Here is a 22,044-nt window from a genome sequence, read left to right on the forward strand (position 1 = left end):
GCAGGAACGGGGCATTTGGAGCAGTGTGTTGGAGGATAGCAGCAAAGACTGACGTGGTCACAGTGGCAAACAGCACAGTGACACACATTCTGATTGTTCCCTCTGCACACACGGCCATCACCAGCCACCACCCCCCTGCTCACCCACCACCCAGGATCGACTGTGTACCCTCCCAAGCCCAAGCAGCCACTCTGTGCAGCCCTGTCTTCTGACCAACACCCCCGAATCCTTCCACCCCTTCCTAAACACACACCATTCACTAAAACCTGCTCCCAGCTCTGCTCACAGGCTGAATCCCCAGAAGGACACGAAGAGAGAAGGGGGCCAGAGGTAGGATGCTCCAAGAGCGAGACCTCTGCAGAGGTAAAGCAATGCAGAGGCATCCAGTGAGCAGGGATAGATGCCACGGTGTGTTGCTGCATGTCTTCGCACCGTGAGCCATGCTCCAGCCTCACTGTGGGGCCAGACGTTGGAATGTGACTGTCAGGGTGCTTGCTGCTGGGAGGAGAGGATGGCTGGGGCCAGAAGCTTCTCGTGCTGACCTCCTTCCTTCCAGCCCTGTGCAGGAGGAGAGCAGGGATGGGGCTGCCATGAAACTGAGCCTCCTGTGCCAGCCTGGCATGGCATATGCCCAGCACATGCCCAACACATGCCCAGGGAACCCACCAGGTCCCAGGTTTGCTGAGTTATTAAGCACACTCCTGCCCAAGAAACTCAGACAGATCCCCTGGGTCCAAATGGACACCAAGGGAGTTTCCTCCCTAGGGAGAAGACAGCCATAGCACACAGTGGAAATTTCAAAGCATAGGGAATGCAAGACACAAAAGGCATCAGGAGGGGAAAAAAGCATCTGCCAGAAACAGGCATTGTTTGAGGTCTAGCAGCAGACCTCAGTCCTGGCAGATGGGGATGATGAGGTTGTTATTAAAATGCAGAAAAGACAGATATTCTCAATAAATCTGCCTGTCCAGCATTTGGAAGGAAGCAGGATGCAGGGCTGATGGCACAGAAATTGAGAGCACTTCCACCCTCTGTCAGTAACCAAGGAGGATGTTCAGCAACATCTGTCAGAGATGGCTCTTGTTAAATCCTCAGGCCTGGAAAACACACGCTCAGTGTCTCCAGAGAGAGAACTGAGGAGGGATCAAGCTTGTAGTGGTGTTTGTTTTTTTTAAATACTACCATACCAGAGGAATTGCAGAGGTTTTTCCTTCCCATCCGGTCCTGGCACATCCCTCACATCCCTCCCTCCTTGGAGAGGCAGCTGTGCCAAGGCCATGTTGGGATTCAATGAGGGCCTGCGGTCTGAGCTCACGAAGGACCCAGCACCTCCTCACCATTTGCTGGGCCTGTTTCTCTTTCAAACTGGCACCTGGCCCAACATAGCCCTGTTCTCTGATCTGTGCCCCATGGGGCATCACCTTCTCACCTCAGGCTTCAGCAGAGCAAGGAGAGGAATCAAGATCCCTGGTCCCAGCTGAGCCTTCAGATTTGAGCTTCCCTTGGATATTGGTTTCCCCTGGACAAAACTACCTAGGCAGCAGGGCATCAGGTGATGAGAACTCATCTGATGTGGGAGCCCCCTTGGGGGCCTCCTTTGTGCTTGAGGACATTTAAGGAATCTCCAGAAGGAGTCCAAATGAGCTCCTTATGCCCCGCATGGCTTGGCACAGGCACAAGCTGCTCATATTTTTTCTGCAGTCACAACGAGACCCTGGTGACATCCCTCCACTCGCAGTGGTTCAGGTTTGAAGGAGCAGTGACAGATTTCTGCATTCACACCATCAAAACCAGGCTCCATCTGCAGCTTGTGCTGCAGCTGATGCTGCTCCAATCCCAACTGTTTACACGCTCCATATCTGATGCACACTGGGACCCAGGTCTGATGCCTGCACGGTAGAGACTGCCCCCGATACCACAAGGGTGACCACAATGCCTCTCTGCCTGTGAGTCACCGTGGCTCACCGTGACAGATGGCTGTCACAGCATTGCAGGTGTAGGGACTGGCGGGGCACAGGGGCAGGACTGGCAGACAGGAGAGGATCGGGGAGCACACACTGCACCACTCGGGTGCCAGACTCCACATTTCAGCTGCTCTCTCGCACAGCTGTGGTGGGAAGCCCCCCCAGGTGGGATGTGCAGCCCTGGCACTGCCCACAGCCCATGGAGACCCCAGGAAGGAGGGAAGGATAGTGATGGAGCTGCTCACACACAGTCATCAGGTGGGAAGAGAACAATCCATGGCTGCAGAGAAGTGATTTGTGGCTCACTCTGATGGACCACTGGACTAGGGGAGGCAGAAGGCCTTCTGCAGTGGCCTGCAAGGACACAGGGGTGGCCCTCTGCACTGGGAGCTCTGCTCCCACCCTCTGCTCCACCTCTGAAGGGTCCAGGAGCTCTTCACTGAGATCTCTGGGCTGGTTCTCACAGCATGGCCCTTCCTCTCACCAAAGGCAGCAGTAGCTGCTTGCCTGGGTAAATCCAGGCAGGTCGGAGCACGCACCAGGAAGAAAAAGCCAGGCAATGTCTTCCAGGCTCCTGCCAGCCCAGCAGAGAGCTGTGTGTGTCCTCAGCCCTCATCTGTCCCCCTGGGCCCAGGGAGCTGCTTTGGCTGAACCCTGGGTGCTTCTGGTGCTCACTTGCAGCTGGGGACAGGAGCCCTGTTTGTCAGCCAGGCCAAGAACAGGAGACAGGATCTTCCCTGGGTTTAGGAGGGCTCATGCCACATCGTTCTGGTAAACCTTCTCCTCCAGTTTAACCCCGGGTGGTGTGGGCACAGCCCAGCATCCCCCAGGCAGCAGCTTCTGGTGACTCAGAGGAGAAGGTCTCTGCTCCTGCACACTCCCGGATGACTCACCCCCAGGTAATGTGGGGGCTGAATCTGACACTTGCCAGCATGTCACTTGAGTCAGGCACTGGGTTGGCTGCTTCCCCTGATGCCAGCATCTCCCCTGACTTGCCAGGGAAGCCTACAGCTCCTTGAATCTCCAGGTATTTCTTCCACAGCTTCAAATAAAAGCCATTCCCAGGAGCTTTGAAATGTCTGTTGGTGACTGCAGCTCCTTCCCTGCCCAGGAGCACCCCACATACACCCTGTTGTGCAGCACAGCAGGGTCCAGGAGGATGTCACATCTACTGGGTGAGACCCCAACTTCCCTCAAGGTCTGGGTACAGCAGGAGACGCGAGGACTGGAAGGTGGCAACTGTGACCAGAAATGCTTCCTGGCAGCCAGGGAGTCCCAGACTGATAAATGACACATCTGTTCTCTGCAAATGAACAAAAATTGGCACACGAAGGAGGAAACTGGCATCGTTAGGGGACAGATGGATAAATATGACATAGTGGGGAAGAGTCAACACGGCTCTCTTGCAGCGAATTTCTTTTTTCAAAAGCTAGTGGCTTTCTTGGAAAAAGCCAGCAGGCCCCTGAGGGTGATCCAGCAGAGAGAGGTTCCTGCATTTCCACATGCAGGTCCTTTGATGAGATGAGGTCAGTGGCAAAATCTGCAATAATATTGAATTAATCTGGATACTGCAGATGAATGCTAAGAATTGCAGGAGGACTTTGAGAGCCTGAGCAACTTGGCAATGAAACGAGACAAAAGCCAGGGTCAGGGAAGTGACACACATGGGGAAACCAAGCCCAGGCTCATGTCTAATGTGATGGGCTCTGGGACTGGGAGATCTGACAGTCTGTGAAACTGTCCCCTCAGCACTCAGCAGAGGTCAAAACTGCAAAACTCTCGGTCAAGCTGATAGGAAGGGTGAGGAAAAAGGAGAGATGGCATCGGAGTTGCCACTGTTCCCTGGTCAGTCCCAGCCTGTGTGTGATCCTTGTTCCCCCTTCCCTAGGATACAGTGAAGCTGGAAAATGTGCAGAGAAAGATGACAGGATGATCCAAGGCCTCTGCACATGGGGCATGTGAAGGGCCAGGGATCTTTGGCATGGAAAAGAGACAGCTGGGGTCACAAGACAGAGATCTGCATGGCTGGGGGAGTTGGGGAGAGACAGGAATATCAGGGATAACGCAAGGAGGAGACAGTGCACAGCAGCTCTCCTTGCTGGGGGCCACTGCAGATGCTACGTGGTTTAGGAACAAGACCAGAGAAATCCACAGAAAAAAAATCCATAAATACAAACACATACTAAATACAAGGACTGGCACAAGGAGCCTTGTGAGTATTTATTGTGTCCATGGGAAGTGTTGCAACACATTTGCACCAGGAGGCCGTCAAAGCCTGGGCAGGATACGCTCAAAGCATGTGCTTTTACCAAACGGAGCAAATTCCTGCAGACACTTTTTGCAGCTCCTCAACCTTTCTGTCAAAAAAAATCATTATGCAGTTGATGGTATAATGGAGGCCATGCTAATTGACCAAAAGAAGAGGTGACAACTCGCTGAAAGACATCTGCCAGCTCAGAGCCAGACCCATCGGTCATCGCCTCAGCCACGCCGAGCCCGGTCCCTGACTCTGCCCTCGGCGCTGACAGCCCTCTGCACGTCACAACTGCTCTCTGATGCGATCCGTTATTTCATTAACACTTCAACGAGGTGTGGAGAGCCGTGGGGAGCTTCATTTCCACAAATCCAAGTGCAGCAACCCGGAGACAGGCCAGCAAGAGAGCTGGGTGACAGAAACGAGAGAAAAATTACTTCAGGACTGACACCCAGAGGGTAAAAAAATGCTTCTTTTGCTGACAAATTCCAGGTTTGAGGGAAATTTCCAAACAGCCACCATGTAAACTCTTTGATGTTATTTTTTTTTACTGCAAAATCATTTTGCGTGGGCTCAAGCCCCAGGGAGCTGAATCGTCCCTAGTCAGTGCCCATGGAGACAGGGCAACCAAGACACAGCATCTCCCTGCAGCTGCCTTCAGTATTTCCCCAGCAAAACCAGGATCATGGCAGGAAAACCTCATGACAGATGCTGTGGCAACAGCTCTATTATATCATGCAAATCACATGGCCTCATCCAGCCACCCCCTTCCACACTCTGCCCAGCCAGGCAGATGCTCTCAGGGCTCCAACCATAGCACAAATTTAATCCCTTTATTGCTGGCCCTCCGTGGGGTTTTATTTGCTCCTACCAAGGGGTTTGACCCTGCAAGGGCACAGCAGTGTCCAAGTGGGATAAAATGCCTGAATTCCTCCTCTCAACGAACAAAGGAAGCAGGACCAGCTGGGAGAGCACAGATCTGAACTCGATAGCAAGTGGTAAAGTGGAATTGATTGGAGCCGCCTGCACTCATCGATCTGAGGCTGAGAAAACTAAGGAGCTGGAGCGTTTGCAGCTCAATCAGAGCGACCTGCTCATGAGGGCCTGTGCTGTGGGGCTGGCAGGGGACCTGAGTGCCCCAGGAAAGTGTTAATGGCAGGTTTGATTAATCCAGCTGCAATGGCCGTGTTCACACAGCTGGGTCCTTCTCCAGACAGACTCACTGGCTTTACATTGCCTGTGGGGTGTGAACCACCCCTGGCATCTCCTTATATCTCTTAATAGGGCTGTCATCAGCCATCAAGAAGATGGGCTCAGTGGACAAGAGCAAAACAGCAGCCATTCCTCCTATGGAGACAGGATCAATTGCTTTTGCCACCAGCCCAGTGTCTCTGAAAGGGCGGAGAGGCAGAAAATGAAGGAGAACTGGGAGAGGAGCTTAAGAGGTGCAGAGGTGAGGGCTGGCAGGCCGCCTGGCAGCACGTGGCTGCCTGTTTTCTGCCCACTCAGCAGCACAAAGCTGGGTTAAGAGGTGGCTGTGTGAAGGCCGTAAATCCCTGCGGCAGGAGAAAGCTCCTGCTGTGCACAGACAAAGGCAGAGCGAGAGCTGGGCCTGGCAGCTGGAATCAGGCAGGGCACACACGGACACACGGAAATGTTTATCTAGGGCTGCAGGGTGGCTGGTTCTCCCCTGCAACACTTTTGTCACGTCCCATCTTCAGCTGGGTGCTGGGCACAGAATTAAAGGGCTCAAGAAGGTGCCCCAGATTCTGTGTTCCCTGTGTTCCCCTGGACAGCACATACATTTTGGTGACTATTTTCTTTGATTTCTGAGCGTTGGAGCCAGGCAAGGCGATCCCAAAACATAACCTAGCAGAAAATCAGTCTGTTATAGCCTGTTTACTTTCCCTTCCAGTCTTCTTACTGGCAGACTGGAAAATGTCCTCTGAGGTTCAGGCTTTAGAAGAACTGGGACCATCTCGTGTGCTGTTGTGGGCTCATAAAGCCTCTGGAGAGCATCACAGCTGAACACTCACCTCAAGAAGTGCTCAAGTCCTTCTCTTTCAGTCCTTGGTGCTCGTCTCATGAGCTACAATCACAGAATGGTTTGGGTTGGAAGAGACCTCAAAGCTCATCTCGTTCCACCCCCCGTCATGGGCAGGGACACCGTCCACTAGACCAGGTTGCTCCAAGCCCTTTCCAACCTGGGAACACTTCCAGGGGTGGGGCAGCCACAGCTTCTCTAGGCAAGCTGTGCCGGGGCCTCCCCACCCTCACAGGGAAGAATTCCTTCCCAATATCCCATCTAACCCTGCACTATGGCAGTGGAAAGCCATTTCCCCTTGGCCTGTCCCTCCAGACCCTTATCTGCAGTCTGTCTTCCAGCTCTCTTGGAGCCCCTTTAGGCACAGAAAAGGGCTTTAAGTTCTCCCTGGAGCCTTCTCTTCTCCAGGCTGAACAACCCCAGCTCTCTCAATCCTCTCTCATAGCAGGTGCCCTTGTGCTCCAGCCCTCAGACCATCTTTGTGGCCCTAGGAGAAGATGGGGAGGTGGATGGTGAGGACAGGATGAGGTCAGGTTGCTTGCAACTGCCTCCCAGTTCAGGTGTGCTGCCCTTCACTCCCAAATCCCGCCTAAACCTTCACCTCCAAAATTATCCCATCCCCAGGACATTTCCCTGCTCTTGCTCCAGCATCCAGCTCTGACTCAGCAGAGAGGCATCCATCCTGCCTCCCCGGCATCAGCACTGCTCCTGGGGCTGCTTTGGGGATCCAGGATAAAAAGAGAAGGTGGTGGGGATCCTTCTGCTTCCCATCTGCCTCCTTGAGACCAGAAAAGGAGGCCAGGGGCTGCCCCAGCAGGGGAACAGCTGGAGGGGCAGAGCAGCCGAGGCAGCAGTGCAGTGATGAATTGCTCATCCCTGTGCCAGCCACAGGATTTATGTTTGTGCCATGGGGTGGACACATCTGGGCCCAGCAGCACTCTCTGCCTGGCTACACCAGTGTTTTGACATTGCAGGCACCTTTAAAACTCCACTGAATGCAACCCACAGGCATCAGAGGGCTCAGAGAAAAGGCACTGATGGACAGAACAGAGTGGGAAGAGCAGAGGAGTCTGCCTGGAGCAGCCATTCTGCCTGGATGCTGAGCAGAGCCTGAAAAGATCAGGTCACCCAGCAGACAGATGAGTCCTTCAATGTTCCCACAAGCTCATCCCTTTTCCTCCATGCTGTCTGAACACATCCTGGCAGGTTTGAACCATCCAGACGAAACCACATGGCAAAGGACTGTTGAGGCCCTGACAACCTGGCACAATTTCCTTAGGAGTGGTCACATCCCAGTTCTTTTGGGGAGTTCTTCCAGGCTTGTGGCCAGGAAGCTGTGAGTGGCAGCAGCTTCATCCCTTTTTCTCCTCCTCTGCACCTGCCAGGCCCCTCGGGACACTGTCTCCATGTCCACCAGCACCTCCCTTCTCCCTTCCCTGTTTGGCTGACTCCTCTGTATTGCTGCAGTGTTATCTCAGTCATGCCTGTTCCAGCAGTTGAGGTCATTGTAATTCTGTCATCTCCCTGCTTCCAGAAACATCTGCCAAGCAGCTAAAGCAGGAGCCCAGCTGGCTCCTCCCAGCCACCGAGAAATCCCCCAGTGCATCACTGTGGGTTCCACGTCCTCACCAGCCATGGGCAGCATGTCTTGCCAGGGGGCTGCACATCTCCACATTGTCCCACCATCTCCATGGGTCCCCCCACAGCTGTTCTGACCCAACGCAGCAGTTATCTGAGCCAGCATGGAGCTGGGCTTGTCCCTTCACCCTGGACACAGTCCAGCTCATGGCGTTGTGACAGCACGAAGGAAGGCCCCAGGACCTTCCCCCTTCACAAGCTTATGCTCTGGGATTTGGAGGTTGCAGTGATCCCACCTCTACAGCTCAGCTACACCTGTCCTGCAGGTGTCTGGTGGTCTTATCTCTCTCCAAGGTGCAGCCAAGGGGATGATGACAGTGTCAAACTCCCTGGACATGGGAGGAGACACATGTATCTCCTTCCAGTGTCACTGCATCCACTTTAGGTCCAGCATGAGGCCACAGACAGTGACAGGGCTGGCCACAGATGAGCAGCAGCAGTATCCCTGCATCCCCATGGGAGGCACAGACTGGGATCTTGGCAGGCAGATGAGGGAGGGAGAAGGGTGACACTGGGGCAGGAGGGTACCACATGGACACCCAGCTCATCCAGAGAAAACACCAAAGAGCCCCTCCTCCTGGTCAGCCACATTCGATGTGGAGAGCATCTCCCCCTGCAAAGGCTCCCACCATTGCTGAGAGACCAGCACGCACACCAGTGCCCACCAGTGCCCACCAGCAAACTGCTGAGGGCAGGATGACACAGGCATAGACAAAGGGAGGACACAAAAGACTATTCTGTCTTTCTCCACCACTCTGAGCTCTTTTGAGCTGGATATGAGCAAGACGAGCTCAGGATGGCAGGAGCAATTACTTCATGGAGTAATCAAGGTGCACAGGGCCTCCCCAAGCCTCAGGAAGGCAGTTTTAGATTTAGGATTTGCCAGCTGCAGCAGATACCCAAGGATGGATGTGGTGCAGGGACATACCCCTGCCCAGCACAGTTGTAGAAGACCCCTGCCTCTCCCTGCACCAGCCCCCCCCACGGGAGGTGCATGCCTACCTTGAAGTGCTGCGATTGCTCTAAAAATATTTTCCGTCAAGAAATCCTTTTGATCCCAAGTATTTGGAATTCTTTGTGTATCTGTCAAAATGAAAGAGCCTTTAATACTGGGAGCAGTGGGGAAAGCAGCGGCAGTGGTGAGGACAGTAATTAACTATTGATGTGTGTTTGAGCAGGGGGAACAAGGAGCAGCGGCACAGACTGATCCCTGCTGCTGTTTGGGCACAAGGACCATTTCCTTAGTCCCTCTCTTCCTCTGCCGTCCCTTTGTGCCCCGTAGTTCGTTAATCCTGTGGTCGGGAGAAACTTTACTCTCTGAGAAACACGCGGGGGGGTGAGAGGTGGGGTTACAGGGTGGGGAATGGGGTTGCCTGGGGACACAGTGAAGGCGGAGATGAGGAGTGGGATGAGAGGAAGGGTCGGGTAAGAGCTGGGGGGAGGTCAGGGTGAAGGCTGGAAGCAGTTTCAGGGTCAGAGTCAGAGCAGGGAGCAGGGCCAAAGGCAGTGGGTGAAGGTGAGGGGGTGAACGCCGCGGCCGAGGTGGAACCCGGGCCGACACCGGGGGCTGCGCCTGGGAGAGGCTGAAGGGCGTCAGCGCACGGGGCCCAGCCCGGGCCGGGGATCGCGGGGACGGGCGCAGAGCGGAGATCCGGCCGGGGCCTCTCACGGGCTCCCCCGGCCCCCGCGGGGCGGTCCCGGAACGCGGCCCCGGCGCTGCCCCCGTGGGAAGGCCCGGGGCGGGCCCGGCCCCGCCGCGCGTCACCGCCGACAGCGCCAAGAGCCGCCGCGCCGCCCCGCCCGCCCAGAGCCCCGGTAGCGCGCCGTGATCGTATAGTGGTTAGTACTCTGCGTTGTGGCCGCAGCAACCTCGGTTCGAATCCGAGTCACGGCATCGCCCGGCGGTACCACGGCACACGGGCTCTGCTTTTGGCACTCTCCGCCCCCCGCAGACCCCTGAGTCCGCAGGGGTTTCTGCTCGTGTCGCGCCGATGTTTCACTTTTTTCCCGGCTCCCAGCGGGGCTGCGGACCCGCCCAGCGCGGAGGTTCCGTGGGGAGAGGGAGAGGAGTGACGGGAGACGAAATAAACTGCCATTAAATTAAATAAAACAACATTAAATGAGATATAATACATAAAATGATAAAATTAATATTAAAAATAAAATGAGACGAAAAGAAAAGGAGAAAGGAAAAGGCACACAGAGTACAATTGAAATAAAGATTAAATTAAAAAGTTAAATTAAGAAAAATATAACAAAATGTATGTAATAGAAAAATATAGTAGTAAAATATAATAGAAAAAAATGAAAAATTAGATTACATAAAAGTAAATATAATAAAATAACAAAATACTTAAATGCAAAAATAATATAAAATATAAAATAAAAAATAAAATTAAGTATAAAAATAAAATATATTAGAAAAACAAAAATAAAAATAAAATTCGATTACATGAAAGAAATGTAAATATAATAAAGAAATTTAAATATAATAAATAAAATAAATAATTTAAAAATAGAATAAAAAATATAAAATGAAATATGATATAAAATAAAAAGGAAAAAGGAAAAATAAAAAAATAAGCAAAGATAAGAATTAATATAAATAAATAAAAGTTAAAAAATAGTAAAATAATAATGAAATTAAATTTAGATAATGAGCCAAAGCAGCCGCGGCAAAAGACGAGCCCGTGTGCCGTGGTACCGCCGGGCGATGCCGTGACTCGGATTCGAACCGAGGTTGCTGCGGCCACAACGCAGAGTACTAACCACTATACGATCACGGCGCGCTACCGGGGCTCTGAGCGGGCGGGGCGGCGCGGCGGCTCTTGGCGCTGTCGGCGGTGACGCGCGGCGGGGCCGGGCCGGGCCGGGCCCGCCCCTGGTGCTCCCGAGGGTGTTCCCAGGGAGGCCCGCTCGTGTCGCAGGGCTGGGAGGGCCTTGCTCGTATAGTGAGGAGTTTACACCGCCGTCGCACCAGCAGCTTTCAGGGTTTCTTTCCTTGTCACCCGCACGCTGACCTGCACCGTCACCCCCTCGCGCCCTCGCCCCTCACTGGCCCCAGCCCTGGGCAGTTTTAGCGATGGCATTGGCCAGAATCCACAGGGAGAATGCACAGAAAGGTCCACGGGGACCGTGTGGCACGTGAGTGCCCTGAGTGCCCTGTGGTGTCATTAATCACCGATCTCCAAACTGATTCCTGCCAGCCCAGGTGTTGGCACCCTCGGAGCCACATCACCCCTCCTTGTGCAAACAAAGAGCGAGAGGTACCAGTGGAGTGCACGCACCTGGGGATGCGATTCCCACCACCCTGCAAGAAAAAGTGTTTTCCAACACATGCTGGCACGGAACTCTTTTGCTGGCTGCCACCCCGTCCTGCTCAGGGATCAAGGGACGTGACTTCACACCACTGAAGCTTTGGAGGTCACGTGTGTCCCACTCTTTGTTTTTTTGGGGAAGCACTTCCTGGGGTGGGGTATAGGTGATCTTCTTTCCGTATCTCCACTCAAGGTTTGTTTTGCCTGTCGGTGGATGTCTCATGGGTGACCTTTTTGTGTTTGGCACGATGCCCTGCACGGCCACACCGCTGGGTTCCCGGCAGTGAGCCCCGGGAGGAGCCGGGGCAGCCCCGGCGCTGCAGTGCCCAGCCCAGCTCTTTGGACCGAGCTGTTAATGCGTAACCGGGGCACGGGCCAGGAGCTGTGCGGCCAGTGGGGCTGGAGGGTGAGTGCAGGGGGACGGTGGGTGCCAGGCCGGGGGGAGCCACGGGGCACGGGGAGGGCACGAGGCCATGGGGAGTGTAGGGAACAGGAGTGTGAAGGTGTGGGGCACGAGGAGGGGGGCTGTGAGGGCGTGGGGTGCAGGGACACGGTGGGGAGGGCAGAGGGGCACGTGGCCACGCTGCATCACAAGCCCGTGGGGGCCCATAGGGGACAGGAGGGCGTGGGGGTCATGGGGATGGTGTGAGGACACAGGGGCACTTGGGGGCACCCACCTGGTGCCTGTCGGTGTGGTCCCACCCAAGAAGAAGAGGGCAGCCAATGTGACTGCACCAAAACAAAAGGTAATGAGCTGGCAGGGGGCTGGCACTGGGTGGAGGGGCATAGAGCCGGCACTGGGTGGGGGGGCATCAGCCCAGGGGACCTGGAAGTCACTGAGCCTGGAAGGGTAGGGACAGCCAGGAACCCTGGGGGGCCTGGAACTCTGGGAGGTCTAAGCCCAGACGGGTCCTGGGGAGTGCCCTTTGGTGGTGGTGGACTTGGAGAGGGGGGTCCTCCTGATCCCTGCCAGGGTCCTGGTGAGATGTCCTTGAGCTGCAGGCACACCAGGGGTGCTGGAGACCCTGGAGGGTGGTCTGAGGTCCTGGGTTCCCACCATGGCCCTGTATCCTGCCCTGCTGCTGGGGAGCCATGAGCCCAGGAACAGACTGGGGCCATCACTCCCCAGTGCTTCCCCATGGTGGCTCTGCTGGCCTGTGGAGCCCCACACCACCTTCAGCTGCCCGTGTTGAGGGGGATGGTCTCCAAAACTACTCACATTCACCAGTTTCATTTGGGGCTGCGTCCCTCCCTTCAGTGGGCCCTGATCTCACACTGTGAGAAGACGATGATGACTCTGCTGTCTCCTCCTTCTCCACACAGACCTTTACAACTGTTCTCAAAACAAAGACAACTTCTTACTGCCTCTGTCCTCACACAGAAGTGCTCTGCTCCTACAGTTGATCACTGCCTTGTCTGCAACTTCTCTGCTCTTCCCTCATCCTTCTCCAGGCAGAGGAACTGGGAAGGTGTCCAAATGGGATGATGCTCTGAGGGTTCCTGCCCTGGCATAACACTGGTTCTTCTGGCTTTGCTGGACTAGTTCTCCCAGTATGATGCTCCTTTAGGACCAGTCCCCATGCAAACTACCGCTCATTCCTACCCCTTGTTCCTGCACTGTGCTAGTTATCAACATGGAAGGACCTTCTTCCTTATCTGGCTTACACCAAGACCTTGCAATGAAGGATGCAGCCACATTTATTTTTTTTAAAATCCCACTTGCAAAGGGACTCACGGAGGCTGGTGGACACTGCCACCAGTTTGGAGGAGGAGTACCAGCTCTCCCTGATGCATATAATCCTCTCCTGTAATTCCTTGGAATTATGGAAGAGCAAAGACCTTTCCAGAGTAAAAGGAGAACAGGAATTCAGCACACCAGCCCCATGGCCTCAGGACCCCATGAGATGGTCCCTTGATGTGCTAGTGCAGGAGCTGCTCTGAATCCCTATTCCAAAGGGTATTCTCCTCTCAGAGACACAAAACTGAAAAGCAGAGCAGGACGTTTGACCTTCCCAGAGGTGATCCCATCTTTCTCTCTCCAGCCAGCTGTTTCTCTAGTGCATTGAAGCTGCAAACTTTTAGAGATGGAAGGAAACCAGATAACCCTGGACAACCTTGAGAAGGGCACAGATAACCCAGCTTTCAGCTTCCAGGTAAGTCTTCCCTTGCCTTCCCTTGCCTTGCCTTCCCTTCCCTTCCTGTCGGGGTACAGGGTGCTCCAGCTAATGATGTTTTCTAGGGAGAGGAGAGACACTATGAGGAATATGGTGGTCCAAGTGGTGAGAGCCAAGAGAAGAGGATAGGAGAAGGGAAATGGAGATTCTCCTCTTGTTGCAGGTAGGATAATCCCCACAGATGTGTGTGCTCTGTCAGAGACAAACCTCATTTGGGAGCAGAGTAGGGTCATATTGACCACGTGTGGGGGACAATGTCTGATGGGTCATTTTGGCCCTGTAAGGTGGCAGTGGCAGATCTCTGTCCCCCTAGCAGCCACCTGGTGCCGGATTCCACTCATGGTGCCAGGGTGTTGGGATGTATGGACCATGGCACACCATTACCACTGTGCTGCTGCCAGAAGTGGCCTGGGGGAGGTGTGGTCATGACCCAGCTCTGCTGAGTTGGCTTCAGTTGGGTTGCACTGGGTTGGGTTGATCTTCCACATCCACCTTCTGCGTCTCTCACGTCTTTGGCATGTGACTCTCCCCAGGAAGGCCCTGCAGCCAGTATCCAAGGCAAAGCACTTCTGCAAGGCTCATGCCAAGGTGTTGAAAAGGGTTGTCCTGGGGCTCCTTGGAGCAGGTGAGCACTTCCCGGCACTCAGACCCCACCTCCATATTCTTTTTGGCTGGCCATGCCCCCAGCCTCCACACACTGAATGTGGTCACTCGTGGAGGTTGTATCCACTCCCAGCCCTCACTGCTTGCCCCTTCCTCACCCCACCACTCCTATCCAGAACTATCTGCCCCTCGCTGTCCTCCTCCCCTTTCTCCACCTGCCCGAAGGGTTTGCTCTGCCCCTTCTGCTCCTGCTGGGGTGATGCTCCCTAAGGTCTCCTTGTGCAAAGATAGGAGCCTTGAGGGATATTTGGAGGAAATGAACCTCTCTGTTGGCCCCAGTTAGTGTTATGAACCCATGATTCTACAGCCCTGATGTTTCTGACCCTCAATGTGCTTTCTCCAGCCTACCTGTGCTACTTCATTGCGGCCTGTTACCTCAACTTCCAGCGAGCCCTTGCCTTGGTGGTCATTACGGCTGTGGTTGTCTTCTTCGTCTGCTGGAGCTTCTTCAAGAAGCACTGTGGGGCAAAGGTACTGCATCTCCTCCGTCCCGTTGGGAAATGCTTCCAAAAGTCCTGGCCGTGGCTGAAATGGTGAGTCAGGAGAAGGCAGGACCAGATTCCTCCCAGCATCTGGGTCCCCTTCCGTGGCTGTCCTGTCAGCACAACCACAGTCAGTGGGCTTATGCTCTAGTGCCATGCAGGCACCTCACGAATGACAAGGCATGACCCAGCCTGGAGCCTTGTAAAAGCCATGGCAGAAATGTTTTGCTCATCTACCTCGGCAGCGTGATGGCTGTTCACATCCCTTGTTTGTGTCTGAGCCCCAGGTTTCTTCAGATACATGGACCTTACGGTGGCAACTCCTGCACAATCAGCTCCTGCCCTTCACAAGCTGCTCTCCCCATGGGGGCATCCTCTTGCTGACAGTCTGGTGTTTCCTTTGCAGGCTGCTGTGGGTGGCCATCCTGGCAGGCCTGATCGCATGGCTGGTTTTGGACACTGCCAAAAACCCAGAGCAGCTCATCTCATTAGGTGGCTTCTGCGCTTTAGTGCTGTTCCTGTTTGCTTGCTCCAAGCACCACGGCGCGGTACGTGCTTTGGGTGTGGCTTGGCCATCAGTCCTCTCACAGGAGGTGGCCACCCAGCACTGGAGAACAAGTGCTTCCTTCCCATGGGCATCCCCTTCCCTGGAGGAAGCAGAAGCCCAGCAGAACTCCTGGGCAGAGCTGGGCACAGCCTGGGGAGCTGAACTGGTTGGGTGGATGGACCCCAAAGCCACCTCACTGCTCTTCTTCTCACTGCTCTCCTTCCCATTTCCCAACCCAGGGCTGCCCCACAGTGCCTCTGTCCTGTTTTTCACCATGTCCCTTGTAGTGGGTCAGACCCAGAGGCCCAGCACCAGCCCCACACTTGAGCTTCAGGTGCTGTGGGTGGAGAGTGGGCCTGAGCTTCGGGTGCCCTGCGGAACTTGGTCAGAAGTGACTAAAGTCCCAGTGGCTTCTAGCCCAACCTGCTTCAATGTTTTGGGCAACCCCTCCATCCTCCTCCTCCAGAGGGTTAATGAACAGGCAGTTTTGGTCTAGCAGGTCTGTGCTACCAGTGAACCATCAGAAGGTCTTGATGCTTGTCCCCTTCTGGATCAGGCTGGCAAGTTATGTTCCAGCCAGTTCGAGTCCCACCAACTCAATATCTTCCTCTGTCACCAACCCATGTTTGTGGGTTTCTGTGACACTTTACTGGTCTCCCCATGACCCTCACCCAGGGCACAGTGTATGGTGTTTACTATGTGCTGAAAAGGAAGCCTGTAGGCCTTGACAACATCGCAGTCCCCATTCTGCTTTTGTCCCCAGGTGTCCTGGAGAGCCGTTTTCTGGGGTCTTGGCTTGGAGTTCTTATTTGGAGTCTTCGTCCTCCGAACAACCCCTGGTGTCCAAGCTTTCAAGTGGCTGGGTGACCAGATCCAGGTACTACATCTACTCATCCCATCCCATGCTTACACCTTGGGATGAACAGGAAGAGCAGGGGATGGCATGGGCTGGGGAAGTGGCAAGGACTGCACATTCACAAACATATATGTTGGGAACTGGAGGAAAGCCAGCTCTTCCCTGGTTTTCTGAAGCAGCCCAGACCCCTTGATGTGGTCTCCCTTGCAGGCTGTAGCAGAGCCCTGTGGGACAGCCCACCAGTGTCCCCAGCTTAGGTTTCAGCGGGTCATTCTCTGGTGTGCAGTCAGCTGTGGGACTGGGGATACAGCCCCCTGCTAGGCAGAAGTGAGATGTCAGGAAAGGACCTAATGGAGATCTCCATCTTACTGTGTAACTTCTTCCCTTGCAGATCTTCCTGGGCTACACCACAGCTGGCTCTGGCTTCGTCTTTGGGAACACACTCATTACAGAAGTCTTTGCCTTCCAGGTCAGCTGGGGAATGGGGTGTGGAGAGGTTTTCTTCTAGTCTGGCTCCTTCCTGGGTCCTGAAAGGCACAGAGCTAGATGCAGCCAGATTTGCTGCAGTAGAACTTGAGCTTCTCAGAGATGGGTTTCCCTTAGCTTTGGATCCATCTATGGACCTCCTCAGTACCGTGGGGGATTTGCACTGGTCCCTGTCCCTCCTGCCAGCCTGGCCCAGTGTTGTGGCACCCGATAGCATGGGCTGGCTATGCAATACCATGCCATGCCCAGCTCTTGGTCTCCAAGTGTGCCTGTGTGTGTCTCAGCTCTCCATTAACCCTGTGCCCTGGTGCCTTCCCTGCAGACCCTGCCCATTGTTGTTTTCTTCAGTTGTATGATGTCCATCCTCTACTACCTTGGCGTCATGCAGTGGCTCATTCTCAAGGTAGGGCCTCACTCCTGGATCTGGGATAGCTATGGGAAGGAGAAGAACCTGGGGGGTTCTCTGACTACCACGGTCAACTGAGGGATGTCCCGGAAAAATTGTCATGGTACTACTTTGTGGTGATTTGTCCTGCTTAAAAGAATAGATACAAACCCCATCTTTCTTGCATGTCCTTCTGAGAAAGCCCAACCCTAGGGCTGATGTTTCTATGCAGTCTGGGGGTGCTTCCCAAGATCACCTCTGTGTAGGGGCCAAACAGTGCCCTGCTTCTTGGGGATGGTGGCAGGGTGCCAGGAACCTCTGTAAACATGGTGGCCTTGTCTTTCCCCAGATCTCCTGGCTGCTTCAGGTCTCGATGGGCACCACTCCCACTGAGACCCTGAGTGTAGCAGGGAACATTTTCGTGGGACAGGTAAGGGCCTGGGCAGAAGATCCAGTTCCTCAGCGCTTATAGCTGAGCCTGCCCTGGAGAAAGGGTCTTCTCCTCCCTTCCTAGGAGACCTGAGGCCCTGTGTGGCCCTGTCTCAAGGACAGCAGGGTTTTCTCTTCTGCAGACCGAAGCCCCGCTGCTCATCCGCCCGTACCTTGCGGACATGACCCTCTCAGAAGTCCATGCTGTGATGACTGGTGGCTTTGCCACCATCGCAGGCAGTGTGATGGGTGCCTACATATCCTTTGGGGTGAGTACCTGAGTAGATGTATGCTACATGCTCCCTGCTGCAGAGTCCTGACATGCAGGAACTGCCCTGGACTTGATGGTGGGAGACCTCCAGCAGGTGCCCCATTGTCCCCTTCCATAAGCAGGATGGAGGCAGGGTGTCCAGCCTCACCTTGTCCCAAAGACAGGTCCAGCCTCACCTTTGCTGGCCTGGTCAGAACCTCAGAGCCCTGCCAGGTAGAAGGCAGTGCTGTGGGACTCTGACTGTGTGTCCCTGCACACAGCAAGCAGGGCAAATCCCACTGAATCATGGGATAATTTAGCCTGAAAGGACTCTCTGGGAGTCTCTGATCCACCCTCCTGCTCAAATGAGGTTATTGCAAAGCCCCAGGGGATGCCCAGGGCTTTGTCCAGGTTGGTGGTGAATATCCTCATGGATGGAGGTCTCCCCCCAACTCTCTGGTCTCCCCGACAGGTGCCTCAGTCACAAGAAACAATTTTTTCCTTATATTCAAGTGGAATTTCCCCACTAAAGCTGTGCTGGTGATTCTCACCCTTTCACTGGGTACCACTGAGCAATGTCTTCCCTCCAACCCCTTTTACATGGTCAGAAACAGCCATACCCCCCCTCAACTCTCTTTTCTCCCAGCCAAACAAGCCCTGCTCCTCCAGCATCGCCTCAGTGCTCCTGGCCCTGACCCCCAGGGATGCCCTATCCAGTTCCTCAGTGCTCTGTCATGGGAAATAAACCTTCCCCTTGACCTGCTGCCTGAGCTCCTGCTATTTATACTTTAATTAGTCTCCTTAAATGAGGAACCAAGGGTGGAAGGTCAGAGAAATGAGACATTGACAGGGGATGGGTGAGGCTGGGAGCTTAGCCCGTTGTCAGAAGGTAAAAGTTCGCAATGTTACACAACCTATTGCTCTGATACTGGTAAATAGCAACAAGGAAAGGACAAGAACCATCATGAATAAGTCAAACAGCAGGAGAGGTTAACGTCCCCCAGGACACAATCGCTGCAGCTCCAGCAATGCCTCTGTCCTGACGAGCTGCCCCATGTGCTTTGCTGCTTAGTTGGGAAAACCAGCCAATTTGTGCACCCTGAGCAAACAGGGAGCCCTGAAATGCTCCAAGTGTCACTGGCTGATGCCAGCCCGATGCTGGGATGCCCTGGTGTCGTGTGTCATGGGGCACAGCCTTGCACAGAGGTGTCTAAGCCCCTGGTCTGCACGTTGCAGATCGACGCGGCGTCGCTGATCGCAGCCTCTGTGATGGCTGCACCCTGCGCCCTCGCCATGTCCAAACTCGTGTACCCCGAAGTGGAGGAGTCCAAGTTCAAGGGCAAAGAAAGTGTCCAAATTGCCAGTGGGTGAGTGTGAGGGGACAGATGGGGGAGTGGGAGTGCATTGGGGGGTGGAGTGTTTTGCCACTGTGGGGAAGCCGTGGGGGCAATTTGGGGCACAAGTGGATGCTGTGGGTGGCCCAAGGCTGGGAGAGCTTGTGTTGTTCAGACATCCATGGATTGACACCTGACTTTGCACAGGGGATGCCTGGCCATATGAGTACATTGGGGTCTTTTTCCACATAGGGAAGAGCAGAACATCCTGGAAGCTGCCAGCAATGGGGCTGCTGCCTCCGTGGGGCTCGTGGCCAACATTGCAGCCAACCTCATCGCCTTCTTGGCGGTGCTGGAGTTCATCAACGCTGCCGTGCACTGGTTTGGGGAGATGGTAGACATCAAGGATCTCACCTTCCAGGTATTCCCAAGAACAGGCCTGTGGTCTGGGCTGCCAGACCCTGCATCCCCCACCCATCCCCACCTTTGCCCGCTGCCTTAGTAGGCTGTTGAGATCCTTGCTGAGTGTTTGGCAAGTGCTGGCAGTGGGTGTCCGAGCTGGGGGCTATGCAGAAGGTCCGCTCCAAGTCATTACCTTCTGGAATGCTTTTCCCAGGTGATCTTATCCTATGTCCTTATGCCTGTGGCCTTTCTCATGGGGGCAGACTGGGCAGACTCGCCGGTGGTGGCCGAGCTCCTGGGGATTAAGATCTTCCTGAACGAGTTTGTGGCATACCAGCAGCTGTCCACATACAAGAAGAACCGTCTGGCGGGCCTGGAGGAGTGGGATGGGAGCCGGAAACAGTGGATATCTGTGAGAGGCACCTGCCACCCTGCTGGGCACAGGGCAGGGATGAGACCAGCTGGAATGGGGCATGGGAACTGGCCAGAGTGGTAGGCAGGCAGAGGGTTGGAAAAGTCCTTTAAGATTATCGAATCAGGATGATGGTGCTGGGGGTGGGAGGGCACCTATGGCCAACTAGACTTGGATGTTTCCCAACTGCTGGGTATAGGAGGAAGGAGTCAGTGATGCCCTTTCCCATTTATCCTGCTCCTTGATGGAACAGATCATGGTGCTACAGGGCCCCTGTCACCTGTCCCCGCAGCCCAGCCTCTCCCAGGGACAGCCTTCATTCTTGCTCCCCAACATAGCTGAAAGGATAAAGTGTTGGGGGGGGGGACTTATCTCCATCATATCTGTCTGGGCTGGGAGCTCTGACATGGTGCTCAGCTCTGGGTGCTCTGGGGCTGCTCCTGGGCAGAGGTGACCGTCCCCCTGTGCCCTCCAGGAGCGAGCTGAGAGCATCACCACCTTTGCCCTCTGTGGATTTGCCAACTTCAGCTCCATTGGGATCATACTGGGAAGCCTGGGTGAGTGTAACTCATGTCCTAGGTGCCTAGGCACAAGGCAGGGGGGATCCTGGGCTAGGGAGCAAGGGCTCATCTGGGGCAGGAGGAATTTGCCCTCAAGCCTCCATGTTTGGTCTCTGCCAGGTAAGAAACAGGATTTGCATGATGTGAAAGGAATGGCTTTGCACTGCACCCATGGGCAAGAGCACGTGCATGTCCCACAAGCCTGGGTGTCACCCAGCTATGGCGCAAAGAGCAGAGACTCCGGTGCTGGGAGCGCTGAGGGCTCTGGTTGATCACCCGTGGGTGCAGGGTGGGCACAGCGCTGTGCCAGCACCCACCACTGCCAGGACAGGCAGACAGTGTGCTGGGTACTGGCTGGGACCACCATGTCCTCCAGACAGCAGGAGTTGGTGTGGGGAGGGCACTGTGTGGCAGAACCAGCTGGGGACCAGAGACACGTCCCTATCTGTCCCCAGTCAAGGGTAGAGCTGGAGTCAAGATGTGACTCCCCCTGGTCTCTGTTTTGCCCCACAGGCTCCCTGGCACCTAACCGCAAGGGTGAGTTTGCCTCCGTGGTGCTGCGGGCCCTGCTCACCGGCATCTGCGTCTCCATGCTCAACGCCTGCCTGGCAGGTAGGTCCCTGCCCACTGCCAGAGGGGTCAGAAGGAGCTGGGGAGGGACATGCACAGGGCTGAAGACCCCTATAGATGCAGGTTCAGGAATGGGGGTGGCTGGCCTGTCCTCCCCATGGCTCTGCCAAGGCCTCCAAACCCTGTTCTCCCCTCATGGCTCTGCCACGGGCTGCCGAAGCCCAACAGCTCTCCTGGGGCCCCTCGTCCTCATCTGGGCTGGGATGGGGACATATCAAGGGCAACATCTGGCATACTGCAAGGAGCTCCCTGCAGTTTCAGGGAGTGAGGTGGGATAGCTCATGGGACCTGCACAGTCCCAGGTACAGGATTTGCTAGTTGGGCTATGGGATTTGTGAGCAGAGTTGGGACACAGGACTTACAAGTATGCTTGGGGTATGGGATTTGAATCCATGGTCCTTCTCAAGTCCCAATAGGAGACCTTGTCCCCCAGGTCTCCTCTATGTGCCAACGGAGGTGGGTGACTGTGTGATGTTCTTCAGCACGGCCAACTTCAACAGTACCAGCTACACCATATACACCTGCTGCAAGCAGCTCTTTGCCAGGTGGGTATGAAGGGCCCCAGAGCTGTCTGGGACCCAGGTGGTGGGGCAACAGCTTGTCCTGACCACGTGTCTCTCCTTCCAGCTCAGTGTTCGAGAACGGGACGCTCTCCTTCACAGGATCCTGGGCTGGGCAGGCGGAGAGTGTGCTGTGGCTGACGGAGTGCTGTGGGCACTACAACCACACGTCCTGTGCAGGGACAACCTAGAACCATGGGAGGGGCATCAGGGTCTGCAAGGCTGGCCCCAAAGGTAGAAAAAACCCTGACAGACACCTGAGCGTTTTGTCTTCTCCACTCCAAGTGCTGATGGACAGTTGTGTGCACCTTGCAACCAGCACCCTTAGGTGCTGGCCCCATGGACACAAGGAAGCTGCTCCCAAATAAATTATGGCCACTCCCATGTGCTTGCCCTCAGACCCCCTCTGGCCACCGCCTGCAGCTGTTCCACCACAGCACAAGGTGCTTTGCTGAGGCTGCACCCCATGCTCACTGCAGACCTAGCAAGCCAAGCCTCACCCACTGCCAGATTTGGGGTCCGGCCACAGCCACCCTCTTCTCCCCATAGGGCACGGATGGGGGTAAAGGTGGTACTTGAAGATGTTTCCTTCCTCCAAGCACAAAGCTGCCCCATCACCCCTTGCTTGGGTGCATCTTTCCCGCAGGGACCACAGTG

The 22,044-nt window shown here is 54.9% G+C and overlaps 1 protein-coding gene and 2 non-coding genes across 4 annotated transcripts; 2 read left to right on the top strand and 1 right to left on the bottom strand.

Annotated features, from left to right (window-relative positions):
- The first annotated feature begins 9,722 nt into the window (after nucleotides 1-9,722).
- On the top strand, nucleotides 9,723-9,794 carry TRNAH-GUG. The gene has a single exon. It is a non-coding gene; the product is annotated as a tRNA-His (tRNA).
- Nucleotides 9,795-10,614: 820 nt separating this feature from the next.
- Nucleotides 10,615-10,686, bottom strand: TRNAH-GUG. The gene has a single exon. It is a non-coding gene; the product is annotated as a tRNA-His (tRNA).
- Nucleotides 10,687-11,365: 679 nt separating this feature from the next.
- On the top strand, nucleotides 11,366-21,764 carry LOC116792596 (sodium/nucleoside cotransporter 1-like). 2 transcript variants are annotated; one of them, XM_032699664.1, is made up of 18 exons: nucleotides 11,366-11,623; nucleotides 13,260-13,370; nucleotides 13,457-13,554; nucleotides 13,925-14,016; nucleotides 14,398-14,587; nucleotides 14,943-15,084; nucleotides 15,847-15,960; nucleotides 16,331-16,408; nucleotides 16,748-16,828; nucleotides 17,160-17,240; nucleotides 17,383-17,508; nucleotides 18,726-18,856; nucleotides 19,076-19,244; nucleotides 19,440-19,637; nucleotides 20,113-20,194; nucleotides 20,711-20,809; nucleotides 21,261-21,372; nucleotides 21,455-21,764. In XM_032699664.1, exons 2-18 carry the CDS (start codon nucleotides 13,302-13,304, stop codon nucleotides 21,576-21,578), a joined length of 1,986 nt encoding a protein of 661 aa, XP_032555555.1. In that variant the 5' UTR covers nucleotides 11,366-11,623; nucleotides 13,260-13,301; the 3' UTR covers nucleotides 21,579-21,764. The 2 variants fall into 2 exon arrangements, with proteins under 2 accessions (XP_032555555.1, XP_032555557.1); XM_032699666.1 differs by having other exon boundaries at nucleotides 11,384-11,410.
- The last annotated feature ends 280 nt before the right edge of the window (nucleotides 21,765-22,044 follow it).

This window comes from Chiroxiphia lanceolata, chromosome 12, assembly GCF_009829145.1.
Source record: "Chiroxiphia lanceolata isolate bChiLan1 chromosome 12, bChiLan1.pri, whole genome shotgun sequence".
In the NCBI taxonomy this organism is placed as follows: Eukaryota; Metazoa; Chordata; class Aves; order Passeriformes; family Pipridae; genus Chiroxiphia; species Chiroxiphia lanceolata.

Coding starts and splice junctions, on each gene's coding strand:
- LOC116792596 (XM_032699664.1), top strand. CDS start 13,302: ATGGAAGGAAACCAGATAACCCTGGACAACCTTGAGAAGGGCACAGAT. Junction 17,241..17,382: donor GGAACATTTTCGTGGGACAG/GTAAGGGCCTGG, acceptor TCTCTTCTGCAG/ACCGAAGCCCCGCTGCTCAT. Junction 21,373..21,454: donor TGCAAGCAGCTCTTTGCCAG/GTGGGTATGAAG, acceptor CTCTCCTTCCAG/CTCAGTGTTCGAGAACGGGA.